This window comes from Neodiprion lecontei, chromosome 5 (assembly GCF_021901455.1).
Source record: "Neodiprion lecontei isolate iyNeoLeco1 chromosome 5, iyNeoLeco1.1, whole genome shotgun sequence".
NCBI lineage: Eukaryota > Metazoa > Arthropoda > Insecta > Hymenoptera > Diprionidae > Neodiprion > Neodiprion lecontei.
Window position 1 is genome coordinate 26,647,972 of NC_060264.1, and position 26,931 is coordinate 26,674,902.

The 26,931-nt window shown below is 38.0% G+C and overlaps 4 protein-coding genes across 8 annotated transcripts; 3 read left to right on the plus strand and 1 right to left on the minus strand.

Moving 5' to 3' along the window:
- Nucleotides 1-49: 49 nt before the first annotated feature.
- On the minus strand, nt 50-11,767 carry LOC107224956 (glycerol-3-phosphate acyltransferase 3). Of its 5 annotated transcripts, none has more exons than XM_015665226.2 (9): nt 11,585-11,767; nt 5,636-5,944; nt 4,944-5,084; nt 4,548-4,682; nt 3,115-3,348; nt 2,201-2,316; nt 1,975-2,116; nt 1,592-1,800; nt 50-1,449 (listed from the first exon to the last, which is right to left on the minus strand). In XM_015665226.2, the coding sequence occupies exons 1-9, from the start codon at nt 11,735-11,737 to the stop codon at nt 1,362-1,364; spliced, it is 1,527 nt and encodes a 508-aa protein (XP_015520712.1). In that variant the 5' UTR covers nt 11,738-11,767; the 3' UTR covers nt 50-1,361. The 5 variants fall into 5 exon arrangements, with proteins under 5 accessions (XP_015520712.1, XP_015520711.1, XP_046596594.1 ...); XM_015665225.2 differs by lacking the exon at nt 3,115-3,348 and adding an exon at nt 4,175-4,411; XM_046740638.1 differs by having other exon boundaries at nt 4,941-5,084.
- A 641-nt stretch (nt 11,768-12,408) lies between these two features.
- LOC107224946 lies at nt 12,409-13,397 on the plus strand. The gene is made up of 3 exons (XM_015665209.2): nt 12,409-12,570; nt 12,900-13,056; nt 13,166-13,397. Exons 1-3 carry the CDS (start codon nt 12,517-12,519, stop codon nt 13,198-13,200), a joined length of 246 nt encoding a protein of 81 aa, XP_015520695.1. The 5' UTR covers nt 12,409-12,516; the 3' UTR covers nt 13,201-13,397.
- A 4,499-nt stretch (nt 13,398-17,896) lies between these two features.
- On the plus strand, nt 17,897-20,605 carry LOC107224950 (tubulin alpha-1 chain). Its single transcript, XM_015665216.2, has 3 exons — nt 17,897-18,054; nt 18,706-18,928; nt 19,307-20,605. Exons 1-3 carry the CDS (start codon nt 18,052-18,054, stop codon nt 20,431-20,433), a joined length of 1,353 nt encoding a protein of 450 aa, XP_015520702.1. The 5' UTR covers nt 17,897-18,051; the 3' UTR covers nt 20,434-20,605.
- A 1,180-nt stretch (nt 20,606-21,785) lies between these two features.
- Nucleotides 21,786-25,281, plus strand: LOC107224953 (tubulin alpha-1 chain). Its single transcript, XM_015665221.2, has 3 exons — nt 21,786-21,946; nt 23,241-23,463; nt 24,039-25,281. The coding sequence occupies exons 1-3, from the start codon at nt 21,944-21,946 to the stop codon at nt 25,163-25,165; spliced, it is 1,353 nt and encodes a 450-aa protein (XP_015520707.1). The 5' UTR covers nt 21,786-21,943; the 3' UTR covers nt 25,166-25,281.
- Nucleotides 25,282-26,931: the final 1,650 nt, after the last annotated feature.

The following is a 26,931-nucleotide window of genomic DNA, read 5'->3' on the forward strand; positions in this document are numbered from 1 at the left end:
CAAGTAACCAAAAATTTTAACTAGCGATGTTCAACTGATACATCTGACATCTTCACAACCGGCTGCCATCGTACTTCGTTGATAATTTAATAAATAATTTCAAACTTTAACTTAGTTTTTTTTTTTTTTGAACACTATAAATCCAATTTAGTTTTGAAAATATTAGGTAATTTTTTAGTGCTTACTTAAGGTACCTATTATGCCCATTACAAAATTTTAAAAAAATAACCAAACATTGGAACAGGAATGGAAAATGAGAATTATTTTTTGATCAACAGTGATTCAATTTTTTCCGGTTTTCCATTTACCCCGTAATTGAAGAATAATTGTTATTTCCCAATTATAAAACGATTATTTTTTTTCCATTGTGTTACGGGTTTGAGGATTTTAACACAACTTTCTTTTTTCTTTTGTATAGATGTCAATTTTCTAGTAGTATGACAAAAGAAAAAAGAATAAAACCCACTATTCGGAATTTTTCCTACACAACACGCACACGCACACGCGTATTATATAAATTTTCACACAACCTACAGTACGTACATCTAATAAAACATTAATTTATTAATGTTCTATTGTACATAAATTACACTAACCGTTCGCCCGCAAATCCCCTTTGTTGCCTCGCAAGTATTCTTAATATAATTATACCAAGAACTAAAATTGATGAAATATTGACATATTTATAGAAACTTTGTTTAAGACAACGACTTTTTTTTAGTGGTAGTTATTAGTGTGTGATGACAATGTTCTTTTCCTACTTTTTTTTTCTGTCCCCACTAAAACAATATTTCACACCACTGTTTTGTGCTTGTAGCGAGTTAGTTTCCAACAAATGTATTGATTATTGACAACGAAGAAATAATGACACTCAATTCGCCTTTGTTTCCTAAAGAAACGAAAATCGAGGCAGTATTCACAAATAGTTATTTCAGTTGACAAAATCTTGTTAGTTAGTGATGACGAAAAATTGTCAGAGCCTTGTGTTGCAGTATAAATATGTGCACAATGTAATACATGTTTCCCTATACATTCAATTATATTGACGAAATTCTACATCTGAGAAAATAAGACATGAAAGTTAGAATTTGCTGGTCGTACATCAGATGATATTGATGGAACAAAGAAATGTGAGTGCACCAAGTCAAATGACTTGAATAAGAAAGGATTCTTATTTTTTTCATTTCACAGCAAAAGCTGCGTGAAAATAGACAGATTTTGCACAAATGAAATTTTCTGCATTTTTGAAAACGTTTCCAATTTCCAATCAATATTATATCCTAAGATCGGATGGCCCAATCTCGCTCATTTTGTGCTAGAATTAAAGATTTTTTTTTTTCGTTTTTTTCTTCTTTAAATACTTATTCAAATTTTATTCGTTTACTAAATTCTTCTTGCTGCTTTTCCCTCCATGCTTTCTTTGGCTTTATTCTTTTCAGCTGACCGTCCCTAAAGTCAAGAAAAATAAGTGGCTATAGGTTTGTCATATTACAACCAAAACATATAAAATGCATTTCAAAAGCAGCATCACAACATTTATGATGAGAAACGCTTCAATATTAATATCTAAAGAAGAGATTATTGAATTTACCACTGGAGATCGACAAGTCCGCCCTGCCTGGCGATTACAGCCTTGACTCTGTTAGCAAAGTCAATTGCACTCTCTCCATCTTGTCTGTACATGGGTGGCAAGTACCAAACATCACAGACTATCGCCCAGCTACTCATCATCATGTATAAATACTGGATCATTGAATATTTGCTACTGTTCCAAAAAGCATCACCAAACTTTGGATCGTACTGTGAGGAAAATAAAATATCTAAATGACTTCTTTGCCTATTTGAGACTTGCCAGATTGCATGTTCGTGAATTTCTCGACTGTAGCAATGACATCGTAGCACTGCATTTGAATTTTTAATTCAACAAAAAATCGTGTGAGAAAGGACGAAACTTCAAACACGAATGCATTGTACCTTTATGGCAACAGGGTATATTACACCTCCTACTTCAAAGCTGCCTTTTTTGAACTGCATTACAGAAGTGTTATTAATACAGGTTCCTTCGGGAAATATCAATATCGGTGGATTCGTAGGATCTGAGACATGCTTCTTTAACCTGTTGGAAAGTTTTAAGGTTTCAATTTTTTTTCCTACCCTTTCAGTATATTTGTGATTATCATATACTAGAATATAGCAATACCTTTTTGTAACAGCTTCTCTGTCCTTAACTTCTGATCTTTCAAACCAAATATGAGGCGAAGCTCGAGCAAGGGCACGTTGAAGAATCCCTAAAAACCCGCCGTGTCGTTGACCTATCTATAAGAATGGTTTTAAAGGAAGTTAGGAACCTTATTTTGTCTTTCAACGAAGTTTTAATAATTCTATGAAACAACCAAACATTGAGCCAATGCATTAATTAACACTTTTTACATAAACCTTAGGACCAATTCGTCTTTCAGTAATCTCAACAGTAACAATGAGATTATAATTAAATTCTTGATTTAAAATGATGCAATTTTTCGAAACATAAGTGTCAATAAACAAAAAAAAACGTCTTCATTTCCACAGAAATTATACAGTGCAGAAAAAAAAATCATGCATGCAGCAAATTTTATACACAAAAAATGAATAAACGCAACCATCAAAACAAGTAACAATAAATACATCTGCATCACTACCAGGGTATAAAATTTGTATAAAAAAAAGAATAATTTTTTCCAGTGAAAACGGAAAAAAAAACAAAAAAAAACCCCAACTCACAAGCCTGTCGAGAAGAAAACAGTAAAGCACCATAGAGGATCATTAAAATTAGAAGAATAAAACAAAGACAAAGCTTAGGAGAAGGATGGGAAAGATAAATAAGAGAGACGAGAACTAGCCAAATTTGAACCACCCTTTGTAAATCAGTCAGAGGGTACAGCTTTAGAGAAGTTCCGACTGATTCCAATTTGAGCTCAATTAGCTAATACATAATTGCTGGTATTAATAAAATTGTTAGTGTAACAATGTTATGTATAACAAGTCGAAAATGTAAAAATAGTTAATAGCTGGTATATAGTAAAATATCGAAAGAAAATTCTAACAATTCAATCTCTGAGCAAGTAGAGGACATACCAAGGAATAAGAGTTATCGCGCATGAGAACAAGCACGTCAATAGGTGATGTGTGATTGGCGACACAAATACCCCTCAGTGGTCGGTTCTCAGTGTTGTGGTAGTGGATAACTGAGGAAAGCGCACTGGATAGTACGCTGAAGCACATTATCGATACTCTGTGGTTCAGCCATCTTTTGAATCTACCTTCTGGCACATATCCCACAACTGCTGTACACGCCGTCAGCCACATCACCTGCAAGTACAACCTTCACAACTTAGCAAAGCAATGTACAAGATGGTAATAATATTGAGGAAGACTTTTTGCAGGAAAATTACAGATCATCTTCTCGTTTCCTTTCTCTTCATTTAGATAGCTGTATACAGCTACTCAGTAAAAAGTAGTCGACAGTTGGTCAACTTGCCGTTATCAATCAGTTCTGCTAATGCAACTAATTCGTGCGGTAGTGGATTTTCTATCATAAATGTGAGGATAACCATTGCATTGAACATCATCTAATAGAAATTAGCTTGAAGCTTGGAAAAGAAGAAGAAAAAAAATACCTACTTCTTTCATGGACGATAATAACCTCATATTCCAGTATATATCGAAATACGTAGTTGTCCAGAACGCAATTGGTGGTTTTAACAAATTTGGAATTTTTGTACAGGAGGATAAAGAATTCACATTGACACCAATTAGGGAATATTTTAATAAGTGAAGGAAATAGTAAACTTGGATTTTCGGACTTACACATACATAACCTTCTCCACATCAAACATTTGCATCATTTTTACTATTCCTCGCTATCGAGACTTACGGTAGTAGTACTTGTAATAAGAAGAATCACAGTATATATGCAACAGACACATAAATAACCGGAACAAAACTTTATGATAATTCTCGTTGACCGGTAAGTGAAAATTAAGCACGAAGCACATGTCATCTGCATTATATTTATCCCATACATACACACACGTACACATGGATGGAAATGTAGCTGGACGCAGAACATTATATCCCGGGACACGACTAATGTAGTTTTAATAACAAAGTTGTTTAATTTTCTAAATTGAATTACCAACGAAAATGTTGTCTGAGCAGACAATATTCCAACATCTATTGTGGACGTGTGATTTGCAACGCATACTCCTCCTCCTTTCGGCATATACTCTGGATTGTGTACGGTTATAACGCCGGATACAGAACGTACAAAAATTCTGAACGCTATCAAGGAAGCGTGTTCACTTAGCCAACGTTTTATTGCTCCGTCTGGCATAAAGCCAACAAGAAATGTCGTAGCCACCAGCCACACTGCCTAAAGAGCTTAATCAGTATTAATAGTGCCCAGATTGTATAATTCCAATTTTTATTCTATTCCGCATAAAAAATGAATGAGCTTGTTTAGCTCTCGTCAAAATTACAACAAATATTTCTAGAACGTGTAAACTCACCCCAATGAAACAGATGAGTATCCTTAAAGGGAGAAGGAAGCAGTATCGCATCAGGAAGCCAAACATCCATATGACTGTCAACTTCCAAGATATGAACTCGTAGTGTCTATTGGTTCTTGTTAAGAGATTCCAATTCTGTAAGTGCAAATTGACTTTATACAAACGAATTTCCTGAAAGCTGAGGGAAATAAAAAAATAAATAAAAAAGATTCAAACAAAGAACCAACATGTGGGGCAAAAAATGGTGAGAAATCGCACCAGAAACAAATAATATCCATCATCACACTCATTACCTACTTTTGATAGTCGTAGGTACTTGTGTGTACTAAAACTACCAGGGTATTGTTGATTAACGTCAATTATGATGAAATAATAAACATTATCGGTAATTCCCACCTTAAGTTCTTCGGCCTCGAACCTGGAAGTTACTTCATCTTCAATAATGGCCTCGACCCCGGCCTTGATATAATCCAAACAGGTCGATGTGTCAAATTCTCGTTTCAACATCTCGAATGAGTCTTCTCTAGGTAAACTACTCTGGAATAATAAAAATATCGTATACTATGTACACAATTTTGTCTGATCAATAGGTTTTTAAGCCTGTGCGCATCGATTGATAATGAGATTTTCATATTTTGTATATATAATTCAATATGATATTAGATTTTGCAAATAATTAATCTGTACAAGCAATCCCTGAATCTGGACAAGTCGAACTCTTGATCGACAAAAATTAATTTTTTTAATACCTCTTTATTATCTCCTAAAACTTTTGAACTTTTAAGGAAATCACAAAATGTTTTACTTTCCTATCGTTTGTTTTATAGACAGTATATGTATAAGCTCATGTGGGAACAAAGCTTTGCATTCAAAACAAATATTTCACTTGTAACTATGATGATATACTCATAGGTATACATTCACAACAAAATCTAAACAAAAAAAAACTGCTGGATCTTATTGCACACCTTGTAAAACTTCTGTATCGTACTCAAATTCCATAAAGTGCAATCGGCATAAATAAAAAATGATGCTCCTCGAGTCCTAAATTTAATTATTGCGCTCAATTTCAATGGATAACATTTTACCTCTTTGTTACCATTTACTTCCAGCGTATTTCGATAAGAATGACTGTGATTGACGTGATTGATGTGATTTTTGTTATTCATTTCTGGTTCTGGAACCATAATCAGGTCTTTCGATCTGGCAATCACCGAATTTCCAAGTACTCCATTCTTTTTCTTCTCCGCCGCATTGTATTTTTTGTAATTTCTGGGAAGATTAGCAGACGTTGTGTCGTTGCCAGTATCTTCTGAGGTTCCGCTTTCATCCTCACTTTCATCAGGTTCCCAATTTCTATTGCTTTTTCTGACTTTCTCAATATTTTGTCTTCCAAACTGCAAATCAGAATAGGTAAAATTAATGTAAATTTATCACAAAGTCATAAATTCGAATAATCTACATTTGAAACAAAAATGTCAAAGTGGTCAGGCCATAGAATAAATCAAGGTATGTGACCATGAATTCGGTAAAGCTATTCCGAACTTCTAACAAAATGCGACTTTGGGTGCATAAATAGAACCGAGAAATATATTTTGGGAGAAATATTAGCGTTGAGTTCACACCCATGAAAAAACTGTAAAAATAGACTCCAGAAGTCAACACTAACGATGAGTGCAGACTAACTTATGGCACAGCTGTTAATAAATTCCATACAACAGTTTCGAATTTCTAACACATACAAATCTAATTTCAATCAATCTTGGATGAAGTTACACGATTGCAGAAATATATCTGTCAGAAGCATCGGAACTTGAAGCACTTTTTTTTATATGAATGGTATAAGTGGTCAGTTTCAATTACGTCACAGATCAAAAAACTAATAAGGTAGTACATGCAAACTGAAAATGCTATAATTTTTTAGCTTTGATATTGTCTTATCTATCAATTCGTTCCAACTTGTTACTGAAAGATACCAGCGCCCTAATAAATCCAGATTACAAATTACAATCAACAGAAAGATAAGTGGCCTTTTATATATTGAACACACTCACACTTATACTTTCATTAACAAACAATGTAAATATTAATGTTCATGGTACCTTCAATGTGTCAAATTTAACGACACGAATGTTTAGAAAAGGCAATGATGTTTATGAATTTATTTATTTTTCCCTGTTAAACTTAAACTCTGAGACTCGTTTATTCTTTGCATATATTTTATTGTCATGGTAGAAAGTCCTTCAAATTTTCGAAAAACTCTTGCGATTTGTCCGAAATAGAAAAAATGTACCTTCTTCTTTGATAAAGAAGGAAAGACTGACAAGAACCAAGTTCCGTATGTATGTCAATGTAGTCTGAGCTAAGAATACCTTTTGATGAGCATTTGCTGACTTTTACTCTAGCTCATTGCATAAGCTGTTGTTAATATTTTGTCGACTCCTCAGCTAAGGCACTTTAAAAGTGATTCGGACAAACACAGAAAGAGAATAGAAACAGAAAACGAGGAAGGAATATGTAATATCCATTAGGAACCCGAAGTATATGATCATTGATTGAGCAATGCAAATTGGCACTCCATTGTTCCGTCGCTACTCAAAATTATTGCGTAATTTTAGCGGTTCCTAAAGTAATTATGGAATTACTATTCAATTTGCATCGTCAGCTGAGAGTGCCATGTACCTGACATGTGTTTACAATCGGAGAGAATTGTTCAGGAAGTAAGAAAACGGGATAATTTCAATGCCTGGCGATATATTGACCTTGATGAACAAATATTTCCGTCTACTTTATTCAAAAAATTTCACGACTTTGAAACAGTCTTGTAAATATCGATTGTTTCTAGTTATATTCTAAATACTTTCACGTGATTCGAACCCTTTCAGAGATCTGATTGAGTTTTGTATTTGTTCATCTATTTAATTCAATAATATATGCAATAACCCCATGACAACATGGAATGATAATACAGGTAGCACAAACACACGGGCATAGAATTAATAAAGAAGAAAAAACCCAAACAACAATCAATAATAACGAAATGCATAATCAAGACTACATCAGCAATAAAGAAATGAGGAATCTTTGCTTGCAAGTGGACTTGAGGACAGACAATACAGCCAATTAATTCGAGCCACTCAAAAATTTTATAATAAATTTTCACATATTGCCATAGAACTTGACGAAACAAAATTGAGGGTACTCGTGCAATGTTTTAAAATTTTTTTTTAAATGTTATGCAAAATTTTCTTTAAAAATTTCCGAATCATTTTTCTTACTCATCAGCCTTGTAAATAGATTTTTGAGAAATCATTGTATGAAATTTAAATTTTGATTATTACACAAGTTTCCCTTCCAATTTTAATTTCTTAAATAAAACTGAAAACGTTTAAAAAATTTCTATTAAATTTGATCAAATCTCTTAAAGTGTTGGAATAACGTGAAAGAAGTCATGAATAAAGTGAGAAATAATCAGAGTCGTTAAGAAATTGGTTAGTATTTGTTCAAAAATAGTCAGATAAATTTTTTTCAATATTAAAAATTTTGCACTTGCCTCAAGAAACAAGAAAAAAATGGTATTGGAATTTAGGCAAGCACATATTGCGTTATCTTAACAGCACAAATAAAAACATTTGACACATACTTGCTTTTAACGCAATGATGAAACAAAGTACACAGTGAATTGTTACAAGAGTGTTATTTATTCAGAGCCGAGCCGGGTTAGAGTGTACTTTTGAATATTTTAACAGACGTGACAGGAAAGCATGAATAATCCCAGTCATTAAAGGCGATCGCAAGTCAAATGTCATTTTCTTTTCAATTCACCATGGAAAAATTTATCCTGATTGATAAGCTTAACCAGAGTTGAGTTACAAGTATTTGTCGAGTAAATACCCTGGCAAAGAACACACCATTAATTTAATTAGATAATGCGATGATTTATCACCGATAGTAAAAGTTTGTCGTTGTTCAAAGCTCAGAAGAGATAATTAAAAACAACCAGGTGCAAGGAGTACTCGTTTTTTACAAGCATTATGCAGAACGCCCTTTGAACAGTAGATTACAATGTTATCTTATGAAGAAAAAAAAGATTACCGCCAGAGTTTAATACCAGTGCCACCTAATAATTGCTTTGTTAAGCACCAGAACCAAGTTTAATATCTCTCGTAATATTTTACGAAAAAGAAAAATGAAGTTTTGTAAAGAATTAAGAATTAACTAAGGAATTGGTAAATTTTTTTGATTAGAAACTTTTTCTTTTTAGTCACTCTAAATTCATGTCAATTTTTAGAAATAGACAATAAAGACAAGGCAATAAAATAAGTAGAGTGATTGATGAGGAAAGCTTTATAGTCATCAATTACTGATGACATTAAAATGTCAATACTGTACATAAGCAGGTTCGATAATGCATAACTCATATTCAACACCAATTTTGAAATACAAGACAAGCTTGTTTATCTCTGAATGGAAGTTACTGATGAAGCAAAGCGAATAACCGGAAATAAAACAGAGGCCTTTGGTAATACAGTAACAAAAGTTTATAAATTCAATGCGCAATATCATTACATATAGAATATAGAAATGATATAGAATTGCACCTTATCACTTTGACCACATGGTCAACAGCTGACAGAGAATTTCAAGCAACAAGCATACTATGACTTTTGCAAAATCCGAGCATGCGTCCAAAGACGTATCAGATATCTGACCGATCCTTTTGCAAGTCATTGCTCCTTTTTGCTCGTTATATTATGCGAATATACAGATTTATATGTAAACCAACTAGATCTCTGAACTCAAGTAGGTTAGAATAGGTATATATATAAAAAAAAAAGAAAACAGTTAGATAGAGTAATTAAGATTCCATCTGAGCGATCAAAGAAAAAACTATGTTTAAAGAACCTTAGAAGAATCTTTATTTGACTATTCGAACAGGTCAAGTTTTATCACTCGCGATTTTGAAACTAAGTGAGAAAAAAAAATTGATAACAATTTATTTATTCCACGTTTACGATGGTAGACAAAATAATTTGTATGACAAGTATGTGAATTTTATTGCCATTTATTCCCAGCACCTTATGCTCAAAATTCAAGCGAGTCGTGATATTAAATATTATAATACATTCAGCACACAATAGGTAAGGATTTACGGATACACAATCACTCAATAGAGCTATACATATACATATAGCTGTCTTTGTAAGTACTGTAAACCGGTCTAGTGTTAGCGAAATTTGAATATTGATTAATTACCATGTTACTAACGGAATTAGTGAACAATCGAGAATTGTTATTTAGTAGCAGTACGCCGCGTAATCATAAAAAATTAACCGGTAAAACAACATTCTAGAGGAATGAAAAAAGATTTGTCTTAACGGTACATATACTATATACGCGACACTTTATGCGATATTGAATAAAATATTCTAACAGCTGAACGGTAAATACAAGGACGCAATAAATGGGAGGACAACACGATTTCTATTACGAATTAATGCTAGATATTTTTCCCGACCTTTGCACATACTTGTTACATACATAAAACACGTATGGACCTTAGCTCATCGCGTGTGTCGTGCCTGTATGGTGTTTATAAATTAACTTCGATTTATTACAGAATTAAACTTTCTTTCAAACGAGTTGAAGAAAAATAAATCAAAAAAAAAAAAAACCGCGGTTGAAACTTTGCGGCAATGACAAACATAAAATGATTAACTTTTGCCCGTTTCTATTATCGCGAGAAATGAGTACATTGTCGACTTGGAAGCGTGAAAAAAATCTATCAGCACAAAACGAGACCCTGGCATAGATAATCTGATCTCTTCTAATTAGAAATTAATTATATCGTGGTTTCGAACCCAAGCTCTTTCACGAATACATTACTGACAGCCGACATGCACGGATTTAGTCCAAATTCCTGAAATATTACAAATTGTTGCCTCATCAAAATAATATACGTACCAACCTACTTGTCGTACTTACGCAGAGTTATAAAACGTCACGAAAGTGTGCGGCGAGGATTGCGTAAACATTAGATCGCGAGATAAAAACACGAGACATAAAACAGCATGGAAAGAGAAGTAGGCAAAGCTCAAACGACTCAAAATATGGTGTGATAATTGAACAGCCAATAGAATGTATAGAAACCAAAGAAATTATATCATTGCATAATGTATCCAGATCGCGATGACTGGTATCATCTCTCCCCCTGGCCGTAATTTATTCGATTGAATTAGTCACACGGAATTAAAATCAGGAAGGTGAATATCGCGTACCTAACTGGATTCAGGTAGGTGTGACATGTGAAATTTATCGAGCATTCGAAACATGGCCGTGAAAAAATTACATTCGTAAAAAACCTGTAAACCTTGGATAAATTCAAGATCGAAAAACGGCTTGAAAATCGAACGACGTGAAGGACGTAAACGTTATCGTAACGATTCATGCTGAGGTAAAACCGTTATTTCACGATTTTGGTATTGTCTGAAATTTAGTAAACCGTAATAGAACGAAAAACACACTTATATTTCGAAATCTTTGTTCCTTCAAAAACACTGTAAAATTATGAAAATAGTGATTCTTTTCTCCGATGTTGTGTTACGATAACGTTACTAACTTCAGCCTCTTAATGAAAGTATAAGTTACGCGAGACAAACTTCACGGTAAGTGAAAAAAGAGCAAGTCGTAAACAAATCGTAAGGCAATCATTGGTTGGAATCATGCGGATGAAAAAAAATTAAGGACTATCGTATGTACCATAGACGGTACGGTTACGATTTGACGAAGGTAACGTACAAATGCGGGATCGATTGCTCAGGTGTAGGACACTCGTTTGACAATAATTGATGATCATCTATTACGGCGACTATTACTGCCGGAAGGAAATGACGGCCGGATTGTTCGCTTCGTCAATTGAACTTTTAACAAGACTGATTCAGCCTTATATCGAGGAGTATTATAGCCCTACGTACTGGTAATTTATAAGCTGTCTCACGTTTATGAATACATAAAAATAGATGCGCTATACTATTCACCTCGAAAATTGCCAGTAACAATTTAACGTAAAGTCTCCTGACACCTAGCGACTTTCCAATCGATGCCAAAAATAGCACCGCCAGTAGAAACATCAAAAACGGCGTCAATAGCAGCGAGAAACCGACCGACACCACCGACCACAGTAACGCCATTTTGATCACTGAGGTACTGAATTATAAAGGCAACCAACCACGAAGAACACGGACTAGACTAGACGATATCCCATTGACTCGCGGGTCGAAACGGACTAGGAGGGAGCAGCGATATAGGGATATCTAATGGAGAAAAATTGAACTTCAATATTCCTACATTTGATAACAATTATCGTGAATTTCGGTTATACGGAAAATTTTCAAACTGTTTTAGATTCCGCTATGTTTGCGCACGCAGTTTACATTGGGTGCTCTTCATTAAACAACGTTTAGGAGTAACTCCGAAAACGGTAATCGTTGACTGAGGTATATATCTTCGGTCAACGTTGTAATGAAGGTAATTACAGTCGGCCAAGAAGGAACAAGGTATTACCCTCAAAGTTGATTATCTGCATCTCGGTCGTACCAACAACAAAAAATCAAACATGATGTGAAAGTAACTGAACTTTATTTTAAAACTTTAGAAGCCCAGGGAGGGTGTCTAAATGACGTCAATAAGACTAGAAATGTGTAAGACAGAACTTTATGTAACTTCCAAAGGCAAGGCACAGATTCAGACTTACCGCACCTTAATAAATACTAATGTTACATACAAGGTAGGTTAAAATTGGTTACAATGGAATGGATCGCAATAGTTGGTATTACTGTCAAGAAGCCGCAACGACCGAGGTGTGCGAAATACGGAGACGGGCCTCAGCTTGAAGCTGAACACTCTCAATATCGACCAATGAACAGTCTTTTCCAGCTGGAAGTGCTGTAGTTACATTTCGATCACCAAAATGTCGACCGCACAGCTGAATCCGAGGCCCGTTCGCGTTTCTCCCCTAATCAAGGTATTCCGGTGTTATTATTAAGCCATGACATTTGGCGATTAAAATTCTGTGTAGTGGTTTCATTCTGCTAATTACGTGTCATGGATAACTGACATCAATCATGTGTTTAGCAGACGATACTTTTGCACTCACAGTAGTTACATTGCACCTAGCGTTACATAATTATTCGTATAACGTTCGAATAAACAGTTGAACAATTGGCGACGTGTTTTAATTATCTCCGCGAAATAGACAAAAACGCAACGGAGAGAAATAAATTGTTGGCTCGAAACACGCATGTGCTGTAACTGTAGTAAGTAATTCTGTATAATTTTTTTTGTGTCATATAGTTTGGGCGATGGACCTTCCTCGGTGCTGGTATCCTCTGGGGTATCTACCATCAGAACAAATTTTCAAAACTTGAAGCCGCTTTCCAAGAGGTCGAGGCCAGGGAAAAGCCGATCCGTGATGCAAAAATAGCAGCGGAAAAGAAGCGTCTAGCTGAGAGTAATTATCTAAGTTTCTATGGACCATAAAGAGTAACGAACACAGTAGACTGCTTTCTATTGCCATATACTCATACCACCTGATTAAATTTAATGTATGTAATTTTCAGTTGAGATGACGGAGCTAGAAAAACAGATGAAATGATCACCCGAACAGCCACATCTCATCCGCTCCTAGTGTACATTGGTCATAATTTAACTGTAACATAACCAATATTCGGATTAACATCTCTGTGCTTCTCTTTGTATGCAATACATACACCAGTGGAAAGAAGCTTGCAATGGAAGTTATTCGCCAATTACTGATATATACGTTTAGTTAATAAATCAAACTAAATTAAATCAATTCATTATTTACTGACATCTCTAGATATTAATGTCCACTTACACTTGTTATGTCTGTACGGCGTACTTCTCAAGTTCTTGTTTTTATTGGTTGAGGTATTCGAGATTCACTTAAAACTAACTTGAAACTTTTGCAAATACATAATTGGATCTCTTTTAGAAACTCCGAGGCATACAGACCTGAAACAAATTAATTTATTGTAAAATTCGATAACTGGAGGAAAAAAGAATTTAGTTTACAGCGTTTCAGTTCACAGACAAGTTCATTTCAATTACGAACTTAATTGAGATATAGAATTTTTGTTGAATCACGTGACCGACACTCTTGTTTCAAGAAACCAAACTAAAATATATAATAATCCAATTATTTGAATACAAGTTTATAGGATTCAGCTGCATCGGTGTTACTTTCTGTCGATAAAAAGGAAACATTGTAAAGCTTTTTAGTACGTTGCATCACCTCTAGATATCGCCGCTAATCTATGAGGGATTTCTCGTGAAGAGAAATGTTAGAACAAAGATCTCATCCTCTTTGCTACAGAATGCCGAATGTCCAGGAGTAGCCGTGTTTAAGTTCCTTTGTCAATACGGACGGCCCGCTCAGCAAAAATCGTCAATTTGTAACAGAATTTTTATTTAACCAAAAATATGGATATACATCAAAAATCTTGAAAACCAGTGTTAACTGTCGAATAATTTGTGTCCGTACGGCCTTGGCCCATGGACCTCAAGGATTATGCCAGAGTTCTTCTAGCGTTTCGTATCCGTTACAAACTTACAATGTCGTCATGATGCGGTTAGCAAAAAAGAAATAGTTCTTTGCGGCACGCACTGTGGCGTGAGACGTTTGAAGATCAAGAATATTATTCAATTCATATATCGCAAAGAACTATTTCTTTTTTAATATATAATATATATATAATAACGGGATTATTATTATATATAATATATATATAAACGGGATTATTATTATTATAACTACAGTAAAGAACTCTATGGAGGCTTTCAAATATGTACAGAAAAATCCATAATTTTCTCCGGTACATACGTACATAAGATAAAATCGGCTCCACTCTGTACCCTGGCAAATGTAATATTGCCGTTACTTTCCAACCAGTGTCGTAACTAGACTTTACGGGCCCCAATGCGAAAAAACTTGAAGAATGCCCCCCCCTACCTAAAAAAAAAACTATATGTAAAAGACGAGACAGTGACTGACCAAAATGTTGATGAAATTCGGTTAATTCCAATATAAAATATTGTTAAATTCATATTTAACGTAAAAAGTTTTGAAGTTCGAGTCGCGTGGGCTCAATTCACGATACTTTTTTTTTTGCTGTGGAGTTATTGAGTTGATTTTGGTTGAGGGTCCACGTTGGAAAATAGTTTTAAAGAAAAAATTTTTTTTTTTTGGTACCTAGTTGGGGACCTCTTGAGTCCGGGGCCCCCTTGCTACCGCATTGGCATAACTTCGTCACTGTTTCCAACACCGATCTCGGCCCAAGACTTGCATGTATGCACCGCTACGTGGGCCAACAAAATTTGTCCAATACAGGCACAATGGAGATTTCGTTTTTATAGTACATCCCTACCGGATATATACACGTGCATGACGTGCACGTATATGCACAGAGAGCAAAGGCGATCGAACCGCTGCAGCGCTGTGTGAAAGCGAATATATGCTAATATCAACATTAAGTAAGACCAGGAGATTGACCATCCGTACTGGGGAATTTGCAAAGCTATAAATGTATTAATCAAAATTGAAACGCAGATGTTAAAACAATGCGTGAGTTTCATGTCACGTATGCACATATTGTCTGCATATTTTATTGCTTTATCCGACTCCTGGAAAACCCTCAATAATTTCTTAAATACACCATTAAAGAACAACAAACACTACTACACACGCATCTTTTCTCCTCACAGTTTATCTCTTCCAAAAATTTCAGCGATATCAGTATTAGCTAGTCGTCCTGCAACAAAACTTACGATGAAATTTAGCCTTCAGACGTAGTGCAGTACGTAAAGGTATGAGATGGGCGTTATAGGCGCGATCAGTACACATACGCATGAATAGGCTCTGCGTACGTATAATATAAGGTGGGAGAAAAGAGTCGCGTACTACTCTCATCGTCGGATATACACCAACCAAGTATACGTGGATGTTGTCACGGTTTCTCCGGATCGCCTTTTACGGTGAATGAGGTAGTGCACCTCCGTTCGAAGAAAATAAATCTTCAATTTATATGTATACGCGGGCATACGTTACACGATCTACTTATTGCGATCGGGAAATGGAAAAAGAGTCCCGAGTACGCCCAATACGATTAAAGTGCACAATGAATTCGTTATCAATTTAGACTTTATTTTTTTTCTAACAATTTGAATTGGAAGCAGATATAGCAACCGATCCACTAAAATTCGATGCATCCAAATCGAAACCGCAAAGTTAGCAATGCGTCACGGTTATTACCAAGGTCCGTACATTCGTTGATGCATTTTCGTACACGCAGGTCACCGAAGGACTCCCTAATTCGTTCCCATTATACTGCAACAGTTACGTCACTGTCACAGTTCGTCTCATAACAGGAGTGAACAAGCAGGTACCAAGTGTCGCCAGACCAAACTCGCTTTGGCGAGGACGCCTTCTCGTGAGCTCATCGCCATTTACGGTTCATGGGACGTGTGACGTCACTCGTCACTTAATATGTGCATATACACTTACACGCGCCGCAGGCGCGTTAAAACGTGGCGATCGGCACCTGCTTCTGTTGGTTTCGACTATCGTAATCCGGTCACAAGTCTCATTATAGCTTATCTAATCTGTGTACATGCTTATACCTATGTTTGTACAAACATTACGTACATCGATACAACATGGGCTCAGGCGCCCGCATTGCCACGTGAACGCATACACTCGCATAAATTGCGGCTGATGTTACATTTTTCCGTCGTTGTTTAAACACTATAATTTTATACTTACATGTCATCTGTGTTTTTTTTCTGGGCTAGCCCTTTTTTTCATTGTGCTATTTTTTTTTTTTTTGTCTTTTGTTTACCGAACGGATATGTATAGACGAATTATTGTTTAGGCGTTGGGTAGGAATGAATGAATGGATCTGCTGAATGCTTCAGCAGCAGGAACCATCAACGGACGTAAAAGGCTCCGACTTCTAAAGTATCACCCACGTTTGGTACACCTACAGGCATATTATCTACCTACAGTTGAGAATGGTTTTTGTATTCTATCCCTACATATATTAACGCAGAGTTCAATTTTCAGAATTTTCAGGATTATAAATATAGCAATATCTTCAATACAAAAACATAGAACTTTACATAGATACAACAGGTACAATGGATGTGATTAGTGACGTATAAACCGATAGGATTACACTCGATATACTTAAGCGCGTGCTTAGATTAATTTGAACAATTTTAATTTCCGTGAAACTTTCTTGGCAATTCTTTTTCATTTATTTGTACATGAACTATGCCTGCAGCGAGGCGTGGTATAATATGCACGTTGGCAGTAACGGACAGAGGGCAATGCACTCGACATGACTTAGAATACCATGGTTATTTGTATTTCAAACACGTTGTAGCGTCCACAGATGATTGCAAGAGATCATTAATTGACAATTTATTAGTCGCGCAGGTATACACGCAATATGAGATTAATGACAGAAATTTAGTAGCATTTTGGAATAGGTAGGAGAAGTCCGCAGCATCCAGGTTTGAAGTCCCCAAGACGACGGGGGCCCCCGCGAAACAAAGAAACGACGAGAAGCATCCCCCAAAGCTAACCTATAAATACAAGAGCCCACATGTCGAGTCTGGTTGGAATAAACGACCGCTGGACGACAGAACGCGTACGCTAAGGTTCTACAATCCTACGCTACGTGTATTATAATGTAACGGATCCGCTATGCGTACAAAACACGAATGCATATAGATTGCAGGTCGAGAAAAATGAAACTGAATCATTTGAATCGTTTTTAGTCAGGGTTATAAAGCAACAAATGATAATCTCAGCGTTTAGCATTAATTTATTACACTAGGTACACGTTTAACAATAGTTTGAAGACAAGGCTATTACTTGTTAGACTGCAATATACATATTAAAGCAAATAATCGATGGGCGCAATGAGGCGTGCGCGCATTTTAACGCCAGAGTACAAGATTTTGATGGAATAGGTAGTTCGGCTTTAAACTTCTTTAAAACTCGAATTTACTATCTGGACATCAGCTTCTAGTAGCCGGCATAATACCTCGACCGAAATCTTATTTCTATTTAACGTCTCGACGAATGATTAGACCGATATTTGTGGAAAGGGTGCTAGCTTGCTGTGTAGCACCGATCGTGGAGTTGGTCGTTTATCCGTACGAGGAATGAAATTCAGAGGGTCGAAATATAGTCCGTAAGCATCGCAGCGTAAATTCTAAAGGCGATGACTCGGCTCCTCGTGTCGAGAGGACCAATGGGCGCGGAGGCTGACGCGTCTATAAAACCCCGTGATCACCGGTCGGCGGCGCCATAACCGCTACATCGTTTAGAGGAGCTCCATCGCCAGCTTCCTTGGAAACGAACAAAGCCTTACGAGTTAATTTTCGTCGTATATCAGTGACTCGTGTTCAACACTTCAAAATGGTAAGCATATTAGTGAATTGCCCAAGTAGTATCGTCAACTTAACAGCTGAAAAACGCCGCTTCGTCGACCGGCTAAATGCACTCAGATGCAACGGTCACCGCGGATTTACTCAAGGGCGTCCCGACGCGCGCCGCGTAGAACGTCGCGTAAGACTTCTCAGCAATGAGACTAACTCAAAGCAATCGGAGTTTTTCGAAACTTTGCAGAATCGGGGAAACGATAAATCACGCCAATAGCTGAAAAATTTCTCTGTCTTGTAGTTTTTATTCTGTTGCTGGGCAGATATTCGTGTCGCGTGAACCGGCGGACTACTTTCACGCGCGCAACAGCCCGGCCTCGATGACGCGGCCAGTATGTGTCTCGGTCGCAATTCATCGAGAATATGACGTGATGAATTTCTTGTTTGAATCATGGATTTTTCGAGAAAGTAGGTAGTCAGCCACGTTCGTAATTCTATAGTTTGGAGGTTGCGGATCGCGGTTTTCCGCCGGGACGCGAAATGGCCGCCGTCAGCCGGCAGATTGCTATGTCTTCTCGGTGCTCTAGCAAACCTATCAGCCGTGATATCTTTGCTGAACTGGAAAATTTATCTTGCCATGGTTTTAGCGTATTCATTATGTTATTAATATCGGCATCATTTTATTTTTCAGCGTGAGTGCATCTCTATCCACGTTGGACAGGCTGGAGTCCAGATTGGTAACGCCTGCTGGGAACTCTACTGCCTTGAGCATGGAATTCAGCCTGACGGACAAATGCCGTCTGACAAACTTCTCGGAGCTGGGGACGACAGTTTCAATACATTCTTCAGCGAGACTGGTGCTGGCAAACACGTGCCCAGGGCCGTATTTGTCGACCTGGAACCCACCGTTGTTGGTACGTTTCAGTTTTACAATTTAATAAAAGAATCATTTTGCAAGAGGAAAACTCGAAGAAAAGGAGCAGATTTCTCCATATTTAAATCGAGATTGGCATGTTGATTGTACTTTGTTATGCATTGGGTTTGTGCAGTACATTTCCAATAGTTATAAACAAAACAGAACATGCACATTGCACTTGATATATCGCGATAATCATTTTTATTCTCGATATTTTATCAATTATGCGTTTTACCTAATTCTAATTTTTCGGCGATATTGTGAAAGGTTTCTTTTTATCATCTCCGTTTGTGGGCTAGTTGTTTAGAGGCGCTTAATAAATTCATATTTATTGAAAAAAATTCGAATATATTGTAACAATCTTTTATTTTTGCAGATGAAGTACGAACGGGAACATACCGTCAGCTCTTCCACCCTGAACAGCTGATCACTGGAAAGGAGGATGCCGCGAACAACTACGCACGTGGGCACTACACCATTGGCAAAGAAATCGTCGACCTTGTGTTGGACCGCGTTCGCAAATTGGCTGACCAATGCACTGGGCTACAAGGATTTCTGATCTTCCACTCGTTCGGTGGAGGAACTGGATCTGGTTTCACCTCTCTTCTTATGGAACGTCTGTCCGTCGACTACGGAAAGAAATCTAAGCTCGAATTTGCCATCTACCCAGCCCCTCAGGTTTCCACCGCTGTTGTTGAGCCATACAACTCAATTCTAACGACCCATACGACTCTCGAACATTCGGACTGCGCTTTTATGGTTGACAACGAGGCTATTTATGATATCTGCCGCCGAAACCTCGATATCGAGAGGCCAACGTACACAAATTTGAACAGGCTTATCGGACAGATCGTATCCTCTATCACCGCATCCCTGAGATTCGATGGTGCTTTGAACGTCGACCTTACCGAATTCCAGACCAACTTGGTGCCTTATCCTCGTATTCACTTCCCTCTGGTCACTTACGCTCCAGTCATTTCAGCCGAAAAAGCATATCATGAGCAGCTGTCCGTAGCCGAGATTACCAATGCCTGTTTCGAACCAGCTAACCAGATGGTCAAGTGCGACCCTCGTCACGGCAAATACATGGCTTGCTGCATGCTGTACAGAGGCGATGTAGTCCCGAAAGACGTAAACGCGGCCATTGCCACTATCAAGACCAAGCGCACGATTCAATTCGTCGACTGGTGTCCCACCGGTTTCAAGGTCGGCATCAACTACCAGCCCCCAACCGTCGTTCCGGGTGGTGACTTGGCCAAGGTGCAACGTGCCGTCTGCATGTTGTCCAACACCACGGCCATCGCTGAGGCCTGGGCTCGTCTTGACCACAAGTTCGACCTGATGTACGCCAAGCGTGCCTTCGTCCACTGGTACGTCGGCGAGGGTATGGAGGAGGGCGAGTTCTCCGAGGCACGTGAGGACCTCGCCGCTCTTGAGAAGGACTACGAAGAAGTCGGCATGGACTCGGTTGAAGGCGAAGGCGAGGCAGCTGAGGAATACTAGACAAGATTTCCACGTATTCCAGCTCATATGCATATTCTGTTATAAAATCTGATTTTTTTTATATTCATCCGCAACTATAAGTCTGAATATCAGTCCCAGATGTCCAATTCTGTTGTCATTAAATTTCTGTCTACTGTTTTCAATAAAACAGCACTTTTATTTTCCTACATTATTCACGTATTGTTTCGTAACCCTAATCCTTTCACCCCGCTTCATTCAGTTGCCCTTCCTCGAAAGCTAAAGTGTTATTCATGATTCAAGATTATCCGGACGTAAGTCTTTCCCTCTAGAATAGCTGCTACATTAATATCTTCAAAATGCAGCAGTGACTGCAGTTCATTTGCTCAAATCCGACCCAGAAATCTAGATTGGCTAATAGTCTTCTCCAATATCAGTACCGTATGTATTGAAAAGTTTTACATCTGGGCGTTTCTCAAGAAAAAAACCACGAATCAAATTTCGCAATAAAAATTACGCGTTTTCCATAATATTACGCAACTTGAAACACCGTTTGCCCTTTTGTGGAGGTAAAATACGTAAATGTACAACTGTGCGAGGCTACGCGATCGTACTTCTGCGTTCACATCTTCTGATTTCTAAGTTACAATCGTCAAATCGTTGGTAACAGTTACTAATCATGATTGTGCATCGGTTCACTCCTTCGTCGTTTTACGTGATATTTATAACGAGCGTCATGAGTTATGTTCGCTGACTTCATTGAAGACCGCAGCATTTCAATCTCTAATCTTGAAGCTGATGTATGTGCAGTTCTATCGGTATTCACGAAGATATGAACGTACGGCAGATAATATGAGCACAGTTTAAATGGGTGTAGGGCTTTCAATTTCAATCGATTTTACTCAGTATGTGGAAAATAAATATGTCCGTATGTATGTACCTATGTAGGCGCGTTCAATTAGTTCATTGCAACTGGCGTGGGTTTGACATGATATCTAGATCCAAATACCAACGGCCAAGTGAATGAGACAGGGATCATTTGAATAGCTAATTTTAAAGCTGACGTGTCGATTATTCTATCCTTATATAGGTATGAGGCGATTGTCTCACAAACCACTGTTAATTCGACTCGTCGGTAAATACGTGCAACGAATTGTAGGTAATCGGCATCGATACCCTAGAATTAGGCATTATGTAAAAAATTTCGACGTAAGTGATCCTCAAATACATGACCGTTTGTCGAATATTATTTGAAATAATGGCCCGCGGTTAGGGCGGGGTGATTTCTAGTTATGTTTCTCGACGTTCGAAACAACGTGCCATGTGATCTTGTTGAGCCAATCAGAGCTCGCTTCGAGACGGTAGAACCAAGACGATAAAACGGTCGCGCTTTCTCGGATGCCGCCACATCTCCGTCATCATTGTTCAGACCAGCTTCATCGCCAGCTGCTCTAAACCATTTTAAAATCTACAGTGCCACCAGCAGTCGTTAGCAAGTTCTCACGACTTCTTCTTTCGGTACTTCGATAAACTAAATTATCAACTTTCCAAGATGGTAAGTAGAGTAGCCTAATTACATATATTTACACTGAAGTGCGTACATACGTATGCGTATCATCCGCGGCCGCACGCACTTTACGATCTGATCTCCAGAAATCGGATAGCCGGGCGATATCGATCAGGCCTCTTATTTTGGCCTGGATTATTTTCCAAGCGAAGCGAACGTGTATATAGCCAAATAGTGTACATGGCGTAATAAAATTGTATAGAACGAAAGAAATGTGAACAAAAGTTAAGAGCTGTAACAAATTATTATCGTAACGTTTTTCCAATCTACTGACTGCTGGACACTCACTGATTGTGTGATTTATCATCGGAAATGAGCGGTTCTTATTTTTTACTCATAGGGTTTTCAATAACATCATTTTTCTACCCGTGCGATTCTAATTCCGGTTTAATATGGACTTAAAATTCTAGCCAAGCGTATGAACGGCTTATGGTAATCCGTCGACAGCGCTCGCCTGGTAGAAGTTTTGTCAAGGTGAGACAGAGGTGTGACGCGGCCATTTGCCCGGGCGGACGTCTTTCGTTCTTTTTCCTAACGGTATTTGATGGCGAGTTGCGCGAAAGGGGGTTACGTCTCCTGTTCTATCGTACCAAAAATTCATTTCAACCATTACCTTTCGTAGCTTTTAAATCATATCAATGGTTAGGTTAGTTTTCAATTGTTTTCTCTAGATAATGTGTTGAATCGTCCAAGTCGGTACAAAACACCCTTGATTACCATTACCTTTGTTTATTTTTTTTCAATACGTTGAGTTGATCCGTCTAAACTGACTAAAGGCAACGCTAAAGGTGCAGTTTCTTAACCCCTGATACGCAATGAGGGTAAAATCGCCCCCCCCCCCATCTTGTACTCTTGAAGCAGACTGTACGGATTGAACCCCTTCACCGTTCATTCTTACTTGTTTACTTTAATTTAATTACTTTCATAGTAAAACCATTTTCTGCGGAATTATATTTACTTTAATTAAAAAAAAAAATGTCGCTAGCTTTATTAGAAGCTGAGATATTTCAAATTAATTTGCAGTGGGTATTTTTTACACTCATTGATACGAGAGGTATACAGTTCGGATGTTTGCCTGTCAGGAGTTAAATTGTGCTCAACGCAGGCTTGACATTGATATATGGAGTATTTTTTTCCGAATAAATGTTCGAAGTTTACAATGAAAGGCGTTTTGATTAATATTACTGTACTCTTGTAACTGCTGTATTTCTTGTAACTGTTATATGAATTTTTTTTTCCATAAATCACCCCATACCAATATTTATGTATTAATTTTTTGCAGCGTGAGTGTATTTCAATCCACGTTGGACAAGCCGGAGTCCAAATTGGTAATGCCTGTTGGGAACTTTACTGCCTTGAGCATGGAATTCAGCCTGATGGGCAGATGCCGTCCGACAAATTGCTGGGAGCTGTGGACGACAGTTTTAACACTTTCTTTAGTGAGACCGGAGCCGGTAAACACGTACCGAGGGCCGTGTTCGTTGACCTGGAACCGACCGTTGTCGGTATGTACGGATTTGACTTAGATATTTGAAATATGTTTATAGGAATATGGAAATATAGTAAAATATGTAGAAAGGATACAATAGGATATAACAGTACTATAGGAAGTATGAAAAACCAGTTGTAAAATCAACATTTTTCGCGGAACTTTTCATCACCGAACAAACCAATCCAAATTTTAATATCTATCATTTGAATATAAAGTCCGATAAATTTCGGATTTTTTTATTGAGCCGTTTCTAAGATTATCGCGAGTTTGTTGTAAAAGACAGATAGACAGAAATCTTCAAAAAAAAAACTGTTTTTCGAATACTAGAGGCCTGAAAACGTTGATCCGTTGAAATTAGAATACGTCATTTTCAATCGAAAACAACATATTTCTCACAATACGATTAGGTGACGAAAACTGAAACGGATGCAACCTTTTGTTTGTATCATTAGATTTTATAGTCTTGAATCATTATTAAAAAACAATAAATCGATGTATAGGTAAGAAGTTCAAAATCTTTGTATCGATAGAATTGTTCTTGTTATATTAAAAAATATAATTAATTATGTATTTTATTTGCAATTGTAGACGAAGTACGAACTGGAACTTACCGTCAGTTGTTCCATCCTGAACAGTTGATCACTGGTAAGGAGGATGCTGCGAACAACTATGCTCGTGGTCACTACACCATAGGTAAAGAGATTGTCGATCTGGTGCTGGACCGCATCCGGAAGTTGGCCGACCAATGCACGGGACTGCAAGGATTTCTAATTTTCCACTCATTCGGAGGAGGCACCGGATCAGGTTTTACTTCCCTACTTATGGAGCGACTTTCCGTCGATTACGGAAAGAAGTCGAAGCTGGAATTCGCCATCTACCCCGCCCCACAGGTTTCCACCGCTGTCGTTGAGCCATACAACTCGATCCTGACCACGCACACAACCCTTGAGCACTCTGACTGCGCATTCATGGTTGACAACGAGGCCATTTATGATATCTGCCGCCGAAATCTGGACATTGAGAGGCCGACATACACAAACCTGAACAGACTTATCGGCCAGATTGTATCCTCCATCACCGCTTCCCTGAGATTCGACGGTGCCCTGAACGTCGACCTTACCGAGTTCCAGACCAACTTGGTGCCTTATCCTCGTATTCACTTCCCTCTGGTCACTTACGCTCCAGTCATCTCCGCCGAAAAGGCATACCACGAACAGTTGTCCGTTGGGGAGATTACCAACGCTTGTTTCGAGCCAGCTAACCAGATGGTCAAGTGCGACCCTCGTCACGGCAAATACATGGCTTGCTGCATGTTGTACAGAGGCGATGTAGTCCCGAAAGACGTAAACGCGGCCATTGCCACTATCAAGACCAAGCGCACGATTCAATTCGTCGACTGGTGTCCCACCGGTTTCAAGGTCGGCATCAATTACCAGCCCCCGACCGTCGTTCCGGGTGGTGACTTGGCCAAGGTGCAACGTGCCGTCTGCATGTTGTCCAACACCACGGCCATCGCCGAGGCCTGGGCTCGTCTTGACCACAAGTTCGACCTGATGTACGCCAAGCGTGCCTTCGTCCACTGGTACGTCGGCGAGGGTATGGAGGAGGGCGAGTTCTCCGAGGCACGTGAGGATCTCGCCGCTCTTGAGAAGGACTACGAAGAGGTCGGCATGGACTCCGTTGATGCCGAAGGCGATGGAGCCGAAGAATACTAAACACGACTATTTAAAACAGTCTGAAAAATATACCGTACTGCAATATTAAATATAATCTGATTTCATTCCACAACTCCTATTTTGAAAATAAATTGTTATATGATTTTCCCTTTAAACTGTAAATATTTTCTCGTTTAATTTTACCCTCTCGCATCACGATCAAGCAACTAAAATCCCCCCAAGTGTGCATGTACTACCGAACCAGATTATCCACCTGTCCATGTGGGTTATTCCGTCAACCGTCTAAAGTAACCCGACTATAATAATTATACAAATATCAGATTCCTCATTTTATTTTTAATATTTCCAATCATAAAAACTGGTTTTTCCTGTATCAAACGTATCCTGAAGGCAGTTGAAACCTTTGTCTGGTACAAAACCTGTTGCGCAGTAATCGAGCTTAAATTATTCGCCTTACACCATGTTACATGTGTTCCGCGGCATCGCGAAGGGTTAGTTGATATTTACTACCGCATCGATTCCTCCCCCTTGCTTTACACAATCAGTTAAAACATTGGTTTTAGTTTCCTGTTGGTTCTACCGTTTTCACCCGAACGTCATGCTCTTTTACTATTCAGAATATTAATTCTTCGTAACAGACTTCACGAATCTAGAACACAGCATTTCGGGGTCGTTCGTTCGATTGACGAAATTTGTGTTTAATCGATATATCTGCTGTAGTAAATCTTTCAGCCTCGCACTACGAATACCTAATTCTAATACATATAAAATTTATTCAAATCAAATCCATCGATGTTTCAAAAATTACTCGATATCAAACCCTGGCGATCAGGGTATCGCGTCCGGTGTTCGATGTACAACGTACTTACGTAACATATGTATCAATGCAGGATGGAGAGAGAAAACCGCTAGCCCAACTGGTGATAACGATCTATTAATAAAATTTGTCGGGTGATTTTCAAATAGCCTAAATACGCGTAGGTTTTAAACGCGTGCAGTCTGCAGACGAACGTAGGTTTTCGTAGCGAGATTGCTGCGGGAAATTACCTCCTTCATGTCGTTAATCAATCTACTTAGGTTGTACTCTGTTAGCTACGTTTCCAATAACTTAAAACTGGTGTTCTCCGATATATCAAGTAGGTATACGATACAGAGAGTAAGTGTATTGAAGTAGAAACTTATCGGATGCGATCTTTGATCGAGCGCACTTGACATCGTAGGTGAATAGAATTGACAGATTACGGTTTTTTCTCTGCAGGCGCAACGAGCATTGTAGATTGAATAAAGCCATAAGTTTTTAGCCTAATTTGTATTGAATTTGCGAATTGGCAGTTAGCATTTTAATATTGGAATGCAAAACAATTGGTCAAATATCAATTTTTCAAAGAGACAGTCGCGGTGTTTATAGCCATAATGTGTAGTATTACGCAGAGAAGCACATCGATTATGGGGACCTCCACGTGTATAAGTTTTCTACGTTCAACTTTCAAATACGGATACCTATGCACAAACGAATATCGACTTTATACACCGCGGATATCCGTACTGCGGATATTCAGACATGACGCTGCCTACCCCAACACCTACGTAGGGAGCTCGATATTATAACGTGCAGTCAGCGGTATGCCTCTGGGTCCGGTAAAATCTTACCGTCCAATCGGAGAATGAAATGAGATTTAACCCGTTGCGACATGGGGTCTCATATATGAGATACCTTTTTTGAATCGGTTACTCAACATTTATATTCAATTTTTGAGATATCGCTGTAATTTTTATTTTTTTTTTGCATAATTGGACTTCTAGAA

Bases quoted from the DNA above. Each gene is read 5' to 3' on its own strand.
- LOC107224950 (XM_015665216.2), top strand. The intron at 18,929-19,306 runs GTACGTTTCAGT...TTATTTTTGCAG, and splicing joins CCTGGAACCCACCGTTGTTG to ATGAAGTACGAACGGGAACA.
- LOC107224946 (XM_015665209.2), top strand. From the start codon at position 12,517: ATGTCGACCGCACAGCTGAATCCGAGGCCCGTTCGCGTTTCTCCCCTA. The intron at 12,571-12,899 runs GTATTCCGGTGT...TGTGTCATATAG, and splicing joins GCGTTTCTCCCCTAATCAAG to TTTGGGCGATGGACCTTCCT. The intron at 13,057-13,165 runs GTAATTATCTAA...TGTAATTTTCAG, and splicing joins AAAGAAGCGTCTAGCTGAGA to TTGAGATGACGGAGCTAGAA.
- LOC107224956 (XM_015665225.2), bottom strand. From the start codon at position 11,737: ATGGCGTTACTGTGGTCGGTGGTGTCGGTCGGTTTCTCGCTGCTATTG. The intron at 5,085-5,635 runs GTAAAATGTTAT...TTATTATTCCAG, and splicing joins AAGTAAATGGTAACAAAGAG to AGTAGTTTACCTAGAGAAGA. The intron at 4,412-4,547 runs GTGAGTTTACAC...TAAGCTCTTTAG, and splicing joins TACTCATCTGTTTCATTGGG to GCAGTGTGGCTGGTGGCTAC.
- LOC107224953 (XM_015665221.2), top strand. The intron at 23,464-24,038 runs GTATGTACGGAT...TTGCAATTGTAG, and splicing joins CCTGGAACCGACCGTTGTCG to ACGAAGTACGAACTGGAACT.